We start from the raw sequence: 16,828 nt of genomic DNA on the forward strand, positions 1-16,828 counted from the left end.
TGTTCCACTTCATCCTTTAGTAGGTTAAGCATGGTTAGAAGTTTTAGCTTTAAAATATTTGTCATGCAGAAAAAAGCCAAAGTTGCTTGGCTTTGTATTTTATTTAAAAAGTAAAAACTGAAGTGGAAAAATGAAGCAGAACATGAAAAAAATTACGTATAAAAAGAAACCGGTAAGATTTCCAGAGGACATGATAACTAATGCAATATATAAATCTGACCTAGGTACTGTGGTGAAAAAATTATGATAAAATGTCTTGTTTGGAACAGTTGATAAAATTATAGAATATAAACTATATAAAAGAGAATAGTAATGTATTAAATTCCTGAATTTGATCATTGTTCTGTTGTTATTTAAGAGAGTATTTTTATTACAAAATATACACCGGAGTATTAAAAGATGAAGAGACAGTTTACTTAGGATAGTTCGGATAAGTAAGCAAGTAAATAAATGAAGTATATAACATATAAAAAAATTGTATGTTTTGTTTGTAAATCAACACTGGATTCGTAGTGTCATCATTTATTTTGTTCAAATTGACCCAGATACGGTTTATTGGCCATATTCTTCTGTAATGCTTATAGTGCTGAGTTTTAATTTTAAATGGAAGTCAGCTATGAATATGTCATTTGATGAATTGAAAATATTTAGGTTTGATTTCTAAATTGATTCAGTTTTAATCATATTGAAAGTTACACTCTTGTCTAACACATGAATAAATTAACTTTTTAATAGGCTTAAGCTGAATATTGGGACATGGCCACTGCTTCACCACGGTCTGATACTAGTAATAACCACAGTGGAAGGTCACAGTTACAGGTAACTGGTAAGTTATTTTCATAATAACTTAAAATAGTGATTCCCTGATGAAACTTTTTAAAAATACCTAATTCATCAAATTCCTCAAGTATCTTTCTCCTGGATTCATACTTGGTGTATTTGTTGCAATAGGCCTTAAAGGTAGAAATTTTCTAAAAGTACTTTTATTTATTCAGTAAATATTTATTGAACCTGTGCTGGATGCAGAGAAGATACATCCTCTCTGGTGGTGAGAGAATTTGGATATTAGAATAACCATGTTTGAATTGGTTCTTAAATGGTTATTAAGATGGAGAAGGATGCTGAAGGCCTTTTTTCATCTATTCAGCCATCCAGTCATTGAGCAAAAATTTAAGTGGAATTATGTGTATGAAAACACAGGGCCCTGGTTCTCCAAAAATTTACTATGTAGTGTTGAGACAGGTTTGTTTGAGAATTCATTTCAAATTATATTGGCAGCAGAAAGCATTAGAAGGAGAGGAAAACAACATTTGCAGAAGATGAAAGAGCCTTGGTTAGGAGACTTCGGATAATTCATTCATTATATATAAACAATATAAATATCTGTAAGATAAAAAATTCCTGGAGGTAAAATATATATTGGAGGGGCAGGGGCGAGGTGGGGAAGGGAGAGTTTGTAATTCCAAAAGACAGGCAGTGGAATCCTAGTTAGAGAATGAAATAAAATAAATATATGTACCCAAAGGATCCAGGTTTTAAGATAATATTGTTAAATGAAAGGTGTAGAGTAGTGTGCATAGTATACAACCATGTGGATGTAAAAAAGGAAGGTATGTGTATGCAGCTCTGTGCTTAGAACATTAGAAGTAACATTTGCCTCAGGAGGGGTGGAATTGAAACCAGAGTAAGAAAAGATACTCTAATTCCTGTGGTACTTATTGCTGTGAGGTCAGTTGTTTCTAGGAGTTTTCAGTGACCAGAGCTAGGACATGTTTATTGTCTTAGAAAGCAAAAAATAAATCCTGAGTTCATGTGTAATCTCTAAGTACTGTGTTCCACTGAAAGTAGAAAGAAGATATTTTTACCGTGTTCCAGTGAAAGTAGAAAGGAGATATTTTTACTTTATTTGACTTTATATTTGTTTCTTTTAACCCAAAAATCTTAATCCCAAATGATAGTAATGTATCTGTTTTATCCTAACACACATAGGGATTGGCAACATTAAAATTACTAAAAACGGGATTCCTGGGTGGCTCAGTGGTTTAGCGCCTGCCTTCGGCTCAGAGCATGATCCTGGAGTCCTGGGATCGAGTCCCATATCAGGCTCCCTGCATGGAGCCTGCTTATCCCTCTGCCTGTCTCTCTCTCTCTCTCTCTCTCTCTTTCTCTCTCTCTCTCATGAATAAATAAATAAAATCTTAAAAAGATAAAATAAATTACTAAAAACAATGGCCCACTCGTTGCAGTTTAAGATTTCTTTGAGAACCCCCCCCCCCCCTTAGGATGTATAGTCCGAATACTACATTTCAAAGTAACTTAAAGTAGTTTCCCATTTGGTTACTACCAACTGCATAATCAGGTTTATTGCTTTCACTTATTTTTGTTTAGTTTTGTTTATTATGTGTAAAGAAAGCATTTACATAGCTCTGGAGTAAAGTTGTTAAATCGAGGTACATTTGAAGGGATCTGGCCATTCTAATAGGTATGTAGTGGTATCTTATGGTTGTTTTGTTCTTTTCTGATAACGTATGATGTTGAACAGCTTTTCATATGCTTATTTGCTCTCCATAATATTTTTTTGGTGAGGTGTCTATTAAGGTCTTCGGACCATTTTTTAAAAATCAGGTTTTTGGAGTGTGCCTGAGTGCCTCCCTCAGATGAGCTTCTGCCTTCAGCTCAGGTCATGGTCCCAGAGTCTTGGGATCAAGCCCCACATTGGGCTCCCTGCTCAGTGAGGTTTCTGGTTCTCCTTCTCCCTCCCCTTGCTCATGTTCTCTCTCATTTGGCTCTCTCAAAATCTTTTTAAAAAATCAGATGGTTTTCTTACTGTTGAGTCTTAAGAGTTCTGTGTATATTTGGGGTACTAGTTCTTTATCATATGTCTTTTGCATATATTTTCTCCCAGTCTATGATATGTCTTCATATTCTCTTGACATTGTCTTTTGCAGTGCAGAAATTTTTAACATTAATGAAGTACAATTTATCAGTTTTCTTTCATGGATCGTGCCTTTGGTGTTGTATTTTTAAAAGCATTGCTATAACCAAGGTCATCTAGGTTTTCTCACCTTCTCTGAGTTTTATAGTTTTGTGTTTTACACTTAAGTCTGTGATAATTTTGAGTTATTTCTTGTGAAGGACTTTGCGTTTGTGCTTAAATTAATTTTTTTGCATGTGGGTGTCCAGTTGTATGGCACCATTTGTTGAAAAGATTTTAACCACTGTGATTTTAACTACCATGCAGTACTGCTTTCCCCTTCTTCTAGTGTTTTGAAAGACCTGCATATTTTGAGGAAATGACTCTTTAATTTGGAATGAGGAATCTTGGTTGGGGGATTTTTTGGGAAGGAGGTGTCTGTGCCTTCTATGTTACTTCAGTGGTGTTGAACTTAGAGCAGTTTGAAACAGAGAAGGATGGGAGTGAATTTTGCCAAAACCTCGATTGTAACACTTGACGTAGAACACTGAATACTCTTTGTTTTATGTTGCCAATCCTTAAATACAGTATTTTCCTTTGAGCCTCTCTTGCTATTCTTCAGATACTAATTGAAGACTCTAGGGTACCTGAGTAGCTCAGTCAGTTAAACATCTGACTCTGATTACAGCTCAGGTCTAGATCTCAGGGTCATGAGATCTATCAAGTTCTGCGTCAGGCTCCATGCTGGGCCTGGGGCCTACTTAAGATTTTTTTTTCTCTCTCTCTCCCCTACACTCTCTCTTTCTCTTTTTTCTCTCAAAAAAAAAAAATTTTTACTTGAAGACTTTACTGTATTTCAAATACTTCTGCAGCATTTATCACTTCATATTTCAGTGATTTTTTTCATGTGACTATTAATGTTACTATTCTTTCATAGTAGAATAGAAGCCTACATTAGCTTACATTCATATCCTTAACATGTGATAGAGGTATGACATGGAGGGGGCAGGGCAGGGCATTCCCCTTTCTCAGACCCATAGTATTCATAGGTAATACAGGATAGAGGTGATCTTGATAAGTTATTATTACTGCTTAGTAGTCAGTACTTTGCCCTGAAAATTTGTATTCCTCATTTGAATTAGTAGTTGCAAAAATTATTTAAAATTAATTGTTTAGCCTAAATTAAACAGATTTTCCTCCAAATCAGGTAGATTTTATATAAAATTAATTTTCTGTGAAGGGTTATTATGATGAACTTCTTAAATGACTTTTTGAGATTTTTTTTTTTATTTGAAAAAGCAAATACTTCCCCTTTTATTGGAGACCAACTTTCTTGGTAAAGCATTTTTTAAAAATTGCCAAAGTTTATATAATTTTCAATAGGCAAGTATGAAACACTACCTGGCAGAGAGGTTAATAGGTATGTTGAATCTGAAAATACTTACCTTTCTCTTGACGTTTGATGCAGTTCGGTATTAAATTGAAATGATTGGCAAAGATGTGAAGAAATTGGAACCCTTTTACCCTGCTGGTGGGAATGTAAAATGGTACAGCCACTTTGGAAAACAGTCTGGCATTATTCAACAGAGTTCTCATATGACCCAACAGTTCCACTCCTAGCTATACTATAGGCCAAGGGAAATGAAAACATATGTACACAAAAACTTTGTGCAAAAATGTTTGTGGCAGTATTATTCACAATAGACAAAAGATAGAAACAACCCAGATCTCTATCAACTGATGAATCGGTAAATAGAAAGAATACCCATATAGTGGAATATTACTTGTTAGTAAAAGGAATGAAGTACTCTGATACATGCTACAATATAACATGGATGAAGCTTGAAAGCATGGTAATTGAAAGGAGCCAGTCACAAAAGGCCATATGTTTTATAAATCCATTTCTGTGAAACATCCAGAATAAGCAAATCTACAGACGGGGGTAATTAGTAGTTACCTAGGGCTGAGGTGGGGAGGCACTAGGAGGAAATATGGTGACTGTTTGTGTGGGGTTTCTTTTTGGGGTGATGAATATGTTTTTAATGTTGCTTATGGTGATGGTTGCACAACTCTGAATATATTAAAACCACTGAATTGTACAGATTAAATGGGTAAATTATATGGTATGTGAATTGTTTTTCAGTTAAATTGTTAAAAATTCAAATGGTTCTCAGGCATTATCAATGGTCCTTTTGTATTATTTCTCCATTTCCAATAAAGAGAGTTAGAGTGCCTAAGAAGCACAGTTCCATTTTTATTGATTTATTACTACAAAGTGCTACTTTTTGTCCATATATATTCACTAGTGATTATCATGTTTCTGTTAGTTTCTAGTGCCAAACTAAAAAGAAAAAAGAACTGGTTTGGAACGGCAATATATACAGAAGTAGTTGTAGATGGAGAAATTAAGAAAACAGCAAAATCCAGTAGTTCTTCCAATCCAAAATGGGATGAACAGATAACCGTGTAAGTACCTTGTATAGAGAATGCAGAATTTTCAAAAGGGGGAGTATGTTCTTAGGATGTTTTTATATTTGTTCTGTTGTTGTAGAATAATTTCAAAGTTAAGTAGTATCATTTTCCAGTGTGACTAGACAATTTTAAATAAGAAAATATTTTTGGTTAATCTCATTTTCTTTAGAGGAAAAGCATAATAATTCTTGCTTTTTGCTTTATTAACTGAACTATTCCATACAGCCATATTTTCTGTTATTGTCTAATGAAAATTAATAGGGCAGAAAATCACTGTTAATTTTGTCATATCTGAAACATAATGTTACAAATTTGTATAGAATAAAATTATTAAAAATAACACCATCAGTTGTCTTAAATATTTAGGGATTTGTTCATATAGAAGTATTTGTGTTACTGTGAAATCTCAACAAGATGCTTCATCTATTGCTGGTGTTTGGTTTGGTAATTACAAAAATTCTTATCTAGTTATTGAAGTCCTAATGTACTTGAAAGTAAATAATAGTTTTTATTTATAATTCATTTTACTGTTCCATACAATATTTTTTTTCTCAAACTCAATTCATGGCTTTTTAAAAATTATTGAAGTAAATGTCTACTCTATCTATATTTTTGTTATAATTTTACCCTTACAGAAATGTGACCCCACAGACTACATTGGAATTTCGAGTTTGGAGTCATTATACTTTAAAAGCAGATGCTTTATTAGGAAGAGCAACAATAGATCTGAAACAAGCTCTGTTAATGCACAATAGAAAATGTAAGTTTTTGTTCTAATCTTTGTTTCTTTAAAAATTTATTTTAGATATGTTTCAGGGACACCTGTGTGGCTCAGTGTTTAAGCGTTTGCCTTTGGCTCCAGTCGTGGTCCTGGGGTCCTGGGATGGAGTCCTGCATCAGGCTCCCCAGAGGGAGCCTGTTTCTCCGTCTGCCTATGTCTCTGTCTCTCCCTCTCTGTCTTTCATGAATAAATAAATAAGTAATTGGGGAGAAAAGTAGATGCCTTTCAAAGTATCCTGAAGTACAGAAGCAAAAAATAGTTTTGTATTTACAAAAGAGAACTTTAGTTTTTGCCTATGATTGCTTTTAAGTTTGTGGTGCCGTATGAAATAGGAAATACTTACTCTGGCCTTTCTCCTTCTTAACAGATTTACAAAATGATCTCAGTCATCCTTTTATCAGTGATCATCAGTGATTTGTTATTTATTATATACTTTAAAACTTGAAAAAATGATCATAATCTAAGACTACTTTGAAATTTGGTTGATAATTTGTACAAAATTCTATTTTAAACTTTTCTCATTATATAACTAGTTTATTATAGAAAATACAGAGAGTATACAAAATTACAGAGGAATATAAAGTACCTGTAATTCTACTATCCAAGAATAACCACTCCAATAACTTGGTCTCTTGTCTTTTTCCTTTTCATAAACATTTTTTTTCTTTGCATCTACTGATTTATCCCCTGCTTTTTTCATTTAACAAGTTTTTTGTTTTTTGTTTTAAGATTTTATTTATTTGAGAGACACTTGAGTGGCTCAGTGGTTGAGTGTCTGTTTTTGGCTCAGGGTGTGATTTCTGAGGCGCAGGATTGAGTCCCATATTGGGCTCCCTGCATGGAGCCTGCTTCTCTTTCTGCCTGTGTCTCTGCCTCTCCTCCTCTGTGTCTCTCATGAATAAATAAATACAATCTTTTTTAAAAAAAAGCGTTTTATTTATTTGAGAGAAGAGAGAGTGAGTGAGCAGGGGAGAGGGAAAAGCAGATCCTCCCGCTGAGCAGGGAGCCTGACATGGGCTTGATCCCAGGACCCTGGGATTTTGACCTGAGCTAACGGCAGATACTTAACTGACTGAGGCACCTGGGTGCCCCTCATTTAACAATTTAATATGAATAGGTTTCCATGATACTCCATTTTTCTAGCCTGGGTAACATGGTTTAAGCTTCAATTATTTGTAAATCTACTATCATTGTATACAAAAATTGAGGAGTATACCTATGTTTATAATTCTGGAATGAGAGTTCGTTGCTGTTAGCAAGTTCTCAAAATATTGTGTGATCCAAAGAAGATTAAAAGCCACAGTTCTAGTTTATGATTGAACTAGTCTCATGTTATTTGACATTTAGGAAGTTTCACTAAAACCAGTGCCCCTGCTCAAATATGCAAATCTTTCTGTTCATCTTATTCTTCGAAATTTTCTCATTCCTAAGAGATATTCTGAGTCACAGGTTAAAATGCTAATGTTTTAAATAATTTGGTTTTTCTGAGGGTTTTTTTCTGTTTTTAACAAAAATCCACTTGTAACTTAAAAATCTGTTTTTGATGTAGTTTTTGGACATAAGGAGTTAATGGGTCAAGAAAATGTAAAAGCCATACTAACTGTAATGTATACAGATTTTTTTTAAAAAATGTTCTTTTGAAGCAGTTAAAGTTTAATTCTCTGCTATGCCATCATAGCTTCTGTTCATGCAGTTCATCTTGGTTATAGAAATAGGGTCTTGTAAGCATATAATACCTTTCCTGGTCTGGTGGTGGTTGGATTTGTACTTTTTTCTTGGCTTTATAGCATTATTGGTGTAAAGAGTAATACGTCAGTTAACTTCTGTTATTTCAGAATTAAAGGTTTGGTTTAACCAATTTATATCCTATTTCTGCACTGGACTTAAACATTTGCATGGGACCTCTTTTATGTGTGTGTGTGTGTATAGCAGTATAGTTGACATACAATATTACATTAGTTTCAGGTGTACAATGTAGTATTTTAACAACTCTATACATTATACTGTACTCACCACAAGCGTAGCTACCATCTGTCACCATACAATGCTAATACAGTACCACTGACTATATTCCCTATGCTGTACTTTTTTGCCAGTGACTTATTCATTCCATAACTGGGAGCATGTACCTCCCACTCTCCTTCACTCATTTTTGCTCAGCCCCCCCACCAACAGCCATCAATTTGTTCTCCATATCTATGGGTCTGTTTCTTCTTTTTTTTGTTTTGTTTTGTTTTTTAGATTCCACATGTAAATGAAATCATATGGTGTTTCTTTCTTTTACTTGTTTCACTTAGCATACGACCCTCTAGACTATCCATGTTGTCACAGATAGCAAGATCTCATTCTTTTTTATGGCTGAGTAATATTCTGTTGTATATATACCACATTTTCTTTGTCTATTCATCTACTGATGGACACAGGTTGTTTCTATATCTTGGCTGTTGCAACTAATACTACAATAAACATAGGGGTGCATATATCTTTTTGAGTTAGTGTGTTTTCATTTTCTTTGGGTAAATGCCCAGTCATAGTATTACTGGATATCATATGGTAACTCTGTTTTTAAATTTCGTGATGAAACTTCATATTGTTTTCCACAGCAGCTGCATCAATTTATATTCCCACAGCAATACACAAGGGTTCCTTTTTTTACCAAATCCTTGGAACACTTGTTATTTCTTGTTATTGTGTTAAAGCCATTTTGACAGGTCTAAGGAGATATCTCATTGTGGTTTTGCTTTGTATTTCCCTAACGATTAGTGATATTAAGCATCTTTATATGTGTGTGTTGGCTATCTGTACATTTTCTTTGGAAAAATGTCTGTTTAGGTCGTCTGGCCATTTTAAATTAGATTATTTGTTTTTTTAGGTGTTAAGTTGTGTAAGTTTTTAATATATTCTGGATATCAATCCCTCACTGAATATATCATTTGCAAATATCTTCTCCCAGTTAGTAGATTGTTTTGTTGATTATTTCTTAGCTGTGCAAAAGCTTTTTATTTTGGTGTACTCCCAATAGTTTACTTTTGCTTTTATTTCTCTTGCCTAAAAAGACCTTTCTAAAAAAATATTGCTAAGGCCAGTGTCAGAGCAATTACTGTAACCTATGTTTTCTTCTGGGAGTTTAATGGTCTCACGTCTCACATGTGGGTCTTTAATTCATTTTGAGTTTATTTTTGTGTGTGGTATAATAAAGTGGTTCAGTTTCATTCTTATGCATATAGTTGTCCAGCTTTTCCAGCACTTTTTTTTTTAAGATTTTATATATTTATTCATGAGAGACAGAGAGAGAGAGGCAGAGACAGGCAGAGGGAGAAGCAGGCTCCATGCAGGGAGCCCAATGTGGGACTTGATCTCAGGACTCTAGGATCACACCCTGAGCTGAAGGTAGATGCTTTAACAGCTGAGCCACCCAGGTGTTCCATCCAGCACTATTATTAAAGAGACTGTCTTTTCTTTTGTATATTCTTGTCTCCTTGGTCATAGATTAATTGACCATATAAGCATGGGTTTATTTGTGGGCTTCCTGTTCTGTTCCATTGGTCTATATGTCTATTTTTGTGCCAGAGCCATACTGCTATGATTATTATAGTGTTGTAGTATATCTTGAAGTCTGTGATTGTGATACCTTTGAGCTTTGTTCTTTTTCAAAATTGCTTTACCTATTTGGGATTCCATACAGATTCTGTGGTTCTATACAAATTTTAAGGCTGTTTGTTTTAGTTCTGTGAAAATACTATTGATATTTTGATAGGGATTACATTAAATCTGTAGATTGCTTTGGGTAGTAGGGACATTTTAACAGTATTAATTTTTTCAATCCCTGAGCATGGTTTGTCTTTCCATTTGTGTCATCTTCAATTCTTTCATCAATGTTTTATGGTTTTCACATGATCAGTCTTTTTTACTTCCTGGTTAAGTTTATTCCTGGTTATTTTATTCTTTTTGGTGCAACTGTAAATGGAATTGTTTTCCAGATATTTCTTTCTGCTACTTCTTTATTAGTGTATAGAAATGCAACAGATTTCTGTATATTAATTTTGTATCCTTCAACTTTATTGCATTAATTTATTCTGGTAGTTTTTTGGTGGAGTCCTTAGTTTTGTGTGTAGTATCATATCATTTGCAGCCTGATGCAGGACTCAGTCTTAGGACCCTGGGATCACGACCTGAGCCACCCAAGCGTCCCAGCACCTCTTTTTTAGTACACATACTTATTTCTCATAACTGAACCCAGAGATAGTAAGTGCTAACAGTTTGATGAATTTTGTTTGTATATTAGTGTAACTATTGGGACTTTATTCAGTTTTATATACTGCTTGGCTTTCTTAATGTTATCTTATGTGCATTTCCCTGTATCTTTCAGTGGTATTATTTGCAAGCTAACTTAGTAATTTCGTATTTTATCACATACTATAATTTATTTAACCATGCTTCTGTCATTGCTATCTAGATTGTTTCCTATTTTGTTATATTAGAATATATTGAACCTTCATATAAAGATTCTAGTTATCTTCCCTACAAAGATTGTGCCAAAATAATTTTGTAAGAATGTCAATATTCTTTGAAAGAAAACTTATAAATTGTATAAACTTGAAATTATCTCTTATAATTTAATTGAGCCGAATAGAGGAAAAATAAAATTTTGTAAACAGTCCTACATTTCTGAAGTTGATGGCTTCAGAAATGCTAGTAGTAGCATCCTATACACTCTAGGCAGTCCATATTTTGTTTTGAATAATTGAAAGTTACATTAGTTTGCCAGGGCTGCCATACCCAGATACCAAAGACTGAGTGCCTTAAACAACAGAAATGTACTTTTTTTTTTTTTTTTTTTTTTTGCAATTCTGGCAGCTAGAAGGCTGAAATCAAGGTATTAACTGAGTTGGTGTCTTCAGAGAACTCTTCTCTTTTTGGCGTGTAGATGGTCATGTATTTTCACATGGTCTTCCCTCTATGCATGTGTCTGTATCAAAATTTTCCTCCTCTTAAAAGGACATCAGTCATTATTGATGAGAGGCACCCTAGAAACCTCATTTTAAATTAAATACCTTTTTAAAGATGCTATTCCCAAATAGAGTCACTTTCTAAGGTACCAGGGGTTAGGACTTAAACATTGGAATGGGAGAGTGGGGGATATAACTCAGCCTATAACAGAAGATAAGTAACTTAATTTTTAAAGTTAAAGCTTGTGAATCATAGTACTTTAAAGGTAAAAGAATGACTATTTATTAAATAACTTTTAATGTAAGTGGCTTGCTCAAGAACAGAAGTAATTGCAGAGTTTTGACTAGAACACTGGTTTTCTGATCCTTAGCTTTTAATTTTAATTAGAACAATAGAAAGTTAATGTAGTTCTAGACAGCCTTGTAGAATTTAAAAATACACTTATGATTGATTAAATTATTTGGTGCTTTTGATTTAGCCTATTGCCGTGGCACTTGGACATTGTCCCTCTTCAAATTTATGAGGCTAATTTCTTCCTGTACTCAAGGCCCTGACATTTTCTTCTCATAAATTCATGTTTTTACTATCCTTTCTCCTGATATATTTGAGGTAAGGGTGTAGGCATAATTCGTTTGAATAGATATTTCTCCCAGTTTTGAAGATATTTACTTCGTTAGCCTTCAAGGTGTCATGTGAGTTGTTGCAGCATTAAATAAAACCCACAACTAAACCAACATAAAATCATCTGTTTTCCGAAAAAAAAATCCAACAGCAGCCTACTGGGAAATTCTTTCATTTCTTCACATTTAAATCCCAGCAAGCCTTCTAGTCCTTAACCTTCATTTTTCTCTTGTCATAGCCTAGTTGGATAATGTCCAAAGCTTTTACTCATGCAATCCTCTAATATATTTTCTCAGATCTTATGTAGATTTAAGCCCTCATTTACACTCCACCCTTTAGTTATGTCTTCAGATCACTTGAATGCCATTCTAAATTGTGGAAGTTGTTTAATTGGCTCTGCAGAGATACGTGGTATATCATCAGCCTAGGATACTGATATCTGAGATTCTTTCTCTCAATCCCACTATTTCTTAAACTGCAAAGGAAAAATCCCTCTATTATTAAAGATAAAGTCTGATACTAGTTAAAATGGAAAGGACAAACTTTAATCAATAATATACTATTGCAATAAGGAAGAGGATTCAGCTTGATCTGAACTCAACTTCTATTGGTATAGAGGTGGGTGGGTGTGGGTGGAAGCTAAGTCAGGGAAGTGAAAAATTAGAAAGGGTTGATTGGAATAAATGTGAGTAGGCAAGTTTTTTTCTTGCTAGTTAGAATTCTGTTCTCCCATATAGACTGTGTCCTAGGCCTTGTCTTTCCTGATGATTACGTTTCAGAGGAGTGGCTTTCAGGTCCTTAATAAATACACTCCTGAGTTACAGGAGATAACATATACACTTGACCCTTTCCAACACAGGCTTGGACAATGCGGATCCACATATGTGTGGATTTTTTACACTACAATATAAATAAATTTTCTCTTCCTTATGGTTTTCTTAATAATACTTTTCTTTTTTCTAGCTTAATTTATTAAAAGATAGAGTATATAATACATATAGCATTTTAAATATGTGTTCACTGACTGTTTCTATTATCAGTAAGGTTTCTGGTTATCAGTTAGGCTATTAATTAAATTGGGGGGGTCAAAAGTTAGAGGGGGATTTTTAGTTCCACTGGGAGTCAGTGCCCCTGAACCCTGCATTGTTCAAGGATTGACTGTACGTGTCAAAGGGACAGAGGAAGGATTCTCACCATTTTAAGCCTTTTTTAAGTAGGTGCTCCAAGATGGAGTAGTCAGGGGCCTCTCATGGGTATAGCCTGGAACAAACATTGAATTTTTTAGCAACCCTGAATTTTCTCAGGCAGGCACTTTAAGTGGGGCTCTAGTTATCCTTGAGTTGTTACAACTCTGTTAATGTATGTTCAGGTTTTTTTAATGTGAGGGGAGGAGGTGGTGGATGAGGTCTTTGTGCTGAGTGTTTATAGATATATAGGTGAGGGTTGAGGCCTAGTCAAGAAAATGGCTCAGAAGAGCTTGAGTTTGTTTAAGGAAAAAATCTTTGTTACCATTGATGGGTGAAGAGTGTTTAAGAGTAGTGTAGCTAGTCTCACATCAGAGTGTATATAGAACTTCATTTTGTATTTCAGTTTTGAAATTGACAGGGCTACTTTAAATACCCGAGAGAGAAGTCCGATGGCTGCCAGTCAAACACTGGGGACTACCCTGGGTTTTTTTATGGTGTTAGTAGAATTGAGAACTTAGCTTTTATCAAGGAAAGCATTTTGAAATCCATTAAGTTCACTTTAAATTAAATTATGTCCCAAGTGATTTACAGTAAGCAGATAATTTGAAAATTATCTCTCTACATCTAATGGTAGGGAAACACAGCAGAGAAATATGTCATTTATGACAGAGGACAGAGCCTAAGTCAAATTTTATTTTATTTAAAAATTTGCTTTAGTCTTACTTAACTGATTTGTTTAATTTGCTAAGACTTAAGTTCTCTTTTCACTTAGTATCAGCACAGTCTAAGATATGTTAAAACCAAGCTTTTGAATAAATAGTATTTGCATATCCAGTTATATAAATGCATTTCTATTCTTCAGAAAGATTTTTAGGATTGAGATTACTAGGTCAGAGAGAATGAGCAGTTTGAAGCCTCCAGCTATGCATAGCTGTCTCATTGCCTTCCTGAAATGTGACTAATTTGTACACACAGTGAAGCATATGAATGCCCATTTATAAATATTTGTCATACTAATAGATTTTTAAAATAGATTGTTTTTGTCAGAGCATTTCTTTAATAATTAAAAAAGTTGTATTTATTGATCATCTATATTTTATCATTTGTGGTGGTTCTTTTGTTTTGTTTTTTAAGATTTTATTTATTTATTTGAAAGAGCACAGGCAGAAGAAGAGGGAGAGGATGAAGCAGACTCCCTCTGAACAGGGGGCTCGATGTGGAGCTTGATCCCAGGATCCTGGGATCATGACCTGAGCTGAAAACAGATGCTTAATTGACTGAGCCACTCAAGTGCCCCCATTTGTGATTGTCCTATATTCTTTGTACCTTTTTTTTTTTATTGGTTTTCCCTTGTTTTCTCACTGATTTATAGGAGCTCTTTTTTCTCAATTAATCATTGGCCACTTTTTTTTAATTTGATTGATAGGCATTTAATATTTTCTTCTATCATTAAGGTTTATCCATCTTCCATTTTTTAGACTCAGAGTGTTTTTCGATCCCTATATTTCAGTTATCTTCCTACACAATTATTACTTTATTTTTAATTTCTTTTATAAATTCTTATTAATTTTGTTACATGTTAGGAAATGGGCACTTTGTGAGTTATTGCATATTGACTCATAGTGTGATATAACTGAAAGACTTGGCATTTAAAACACCCAGTTATAGCACTGTCATGGTTTGTAACCCAGTATACTTGTTTTGTTTCTAAAATTCTGTTATAAAAAAAATAATAATAAAATAAAAAAATAAAATAAAATAAAATTCTGTTATAATCATACATATGTTGGCCAACCTCAAAAACTACCCCAGGCATTCCTACCTTCTGGTGTTTGCACCCTGTGTGGTCCCTGCCACATTGAATCAGAGATGGCCTGTGACAGAATATGATAGAAGTAATGGTATCGGACCTCCAAGACTTCCAAGACTTGATCATAAAAGACATTTCAGCTTTTGCCTTAGTCTCTTGGATTATGTACTCACAAGTCACCATAGCGAAGACTCAAGAAGCCCTGTAGAAACACCTAAATGGAGAGGAGGTGAGGCCTCCTCTCAGCTCTCAGCACCAGCTTATTAGCTGTGTCTATGATCCACCATTTAAGTGGATTTTCTAGCCCCTCCCAAATTTCTGGCTCATAGAAACTGAGCAGTAATAAATGATTATTGTTATTTTTAATGACTAAACTTTAGAAAAGTTTGTTACTTAGCAATAGATAATACAGTGTGCAAGCAACTTTTAAAAATGGCTTCAGAATATGATTGATTTAAACCTAAATATGTGAAACACCATAAAAAACAAGATTTCTGAAGATCTTTTGTTTTCTTTTCGGACAGAGTATGTTTTCAACAAATCAGTGATAGAAGGATAAATTATCTAGTCATATACCTAGCCTTTCAGAGTCTCAGATTGTTCCTTTGCCCTCTTAGAACTAAGAAAGAAGTCTAGAAAGAAAAATCAGATTCTGCCTTAAAAGTTTCCTAAAGACAGTCCTATCTTAATAATTTATTTTAAACAGTAATTAAGCACCTACCTTCAGTCAGATACTGAGGATATATTACTAAATTAGATGGATACAATTTCTGCTCTTTTGGAGACTTCAGTATCTGGAACACATTAGGCATTTATGTACTGAATAGATGAATATGTCTGAGTTGCTTCGTCTAAACTGTTAGAATAATACTCTCATTCCCCTTACCAACATACATACATGTACTTGTAGATGGGAATTATTTACATGATAGTCCTCCCAATTTTATGACCTAGAAATGTTATATCCCAATTTTCCACGTTCAGAATTGTGAAAGACTAGATACCGTAAACAATCTCTCACTGCAGAACAATTATATCCTGGATAGAATGCATTTTTGTGACATTAATGATTTTTGCAAGGAGGCAAAGTGATCTTCAAGGCCCCCCTTTTTCCAAAAAAATAAACAGATAAATAAATCAAGGCAAGGAAGATCTTACAATCTGTAGTTAGAATAGTGAATGATGCTGATAGCAGATTCAGGATACTGATCTTGTGGCTAACCAGATTGGGGAGCTGAGCTTGGACTCCTGTAGTCCAGATTTTTGGGAGTGCCCTCAAGCCATTGACAAAATTAGAAATAGTCCCCAACTGTACCAAAGCCCAAAGATTACCCTTAGTCTAATATCAGAAAATGAACTCACCATCAAAGGTAAATTTTAAGAAAGCACCATAAGCAAGGGTTGGCAAAAGTTTCCTGTAAATGCCAGGATAGTAAATATTTAAGCTTTGTGGGTCATATAGTCTTTGTTGTACCTATTCAGCTCTTCCATTGTAGTGGGAAAACAGCCATAGAAGATATATAATAAATGAATCAACATGACTATCTTCAGATAAACTATTCACGAAAACAGGTAACAGGCCAAATTTGGCCTGCAACCAGTTTACTAACCCCTGCAGAAGAAGGTGGAGTAGAGGAGAATAATGGCTGTGTTTGAATACTGATGAAAAATAAATTCTAAGGTCCATAATATCCCAACCAAGATGATAAAGAGAAAGTCAGGCTTTCATCAAGTGAACTGCATGACACCAAAGACAAAAATAAAACAAAAACAACTATAGAGAAAAAGATAACAAAATTTTTGGCAAAGAATTTCTCTGTCCAGTGATTCTAGTGATTCCAGATTTGTTTTTTTGGTCTTTTCTGTATTTGGATAATAAGTATGCTTATGCTGGACATTTGATAAATGAGGGAGAAAACACCCAAATTTGTTAAATATATGAAAGACCAAAGTCAAGGACATAATCTAAGAAAAACTACTTTCCATGGTTCCAAAAGCTGCAGAGAGCCAGTAAATATCAGGCTGAAGTAATTGGCTTCATTTTGGGTAGTAAAGGGATCACTAAAAACTTAATGTATTTTTTGGGATAAAAG

General features: G+C 34.2%; 1 protein-coding gene and 1 long non-coding RNA gene across 10 annotated transcripts in view; one reads left to right on the forward strand and one right to left on the reverse strand.

The window, feature by feature from the left end:
• WWP1 (WW domain containing E3 ubiquitin protein ligase 1) overlaps positions 1–16,828 on the forward strand; it is a 117,115-nt gene that overhangs the window by 29,117 nt on the left and 71,170 nt on the right. For 4 of the 7 annotated variants that reach the window (XM_049103868.1, XM_049103867.1, XM_049103870.1 and 1 more), the window contains 3 exons: positions 736–826; positions 5,242–5,380; positions 6,022–6,146. In XM_049103868.1, coding sequence (XP_048959825.1) covers positions 757–826; positions 5,242–5,380; positions 6,022–6,146 — 334 coding nt within the window. In that variant the 5' untranslated portion in view covers positions 736–756. Of the gene's footprint in view, positions 1–735; positions 827–5,241; positions 5,381–6,021; positions 6,147–16,828 lie in introns of those variants that run through there. The other 3 variants (XM_049103865.1, XM_049103866.1, XM_049103871.1) reach the window with 2 other exon arrangements.
• Positions 1–16,828, reverse strand: part of LOC112650780 (uncharacterized) — a 30,678-nt gene that overhangs the window by 7,878 nt on the left and 5,972 nt on the right. Inside the window, exons 2-3 of one of the 3 annotated variants that reach the window (XR_003130436.3) lie at positions 15,457–15,529; positions 14,748–14,799 (exon numbers count right to left, since the gene is read on the reverse strand). The exons of 1 other annotated variant lie outside the window; for it this stretch is intronic. This is a non-coding gene — a long non-coding RNA (uncharacterized LOC112650780). The remainder of the gene's footprint in view (positions 1–14,747; positions 14,800–15,456; positions 15,530–16,828) is intronic. One more of the 3 variants, XR_003130437.3, reaches the window with a different exon arrangement.

The sequence above is a fragment of the Canis lupus genome, chromosome 29 (genome assembly GCF_003254725.2).
Source record: "Canis lupus dingo isolate Sandy chromosome 29, ASM325472v2, whole genome shotgun sequence".
NCBI classification, from domain to species: domain Eukaryota; kingdom Metazoa; phylum Chordata; class Mammalia; order Carnivora; family Canidae; genus Canis; species Canis lupus.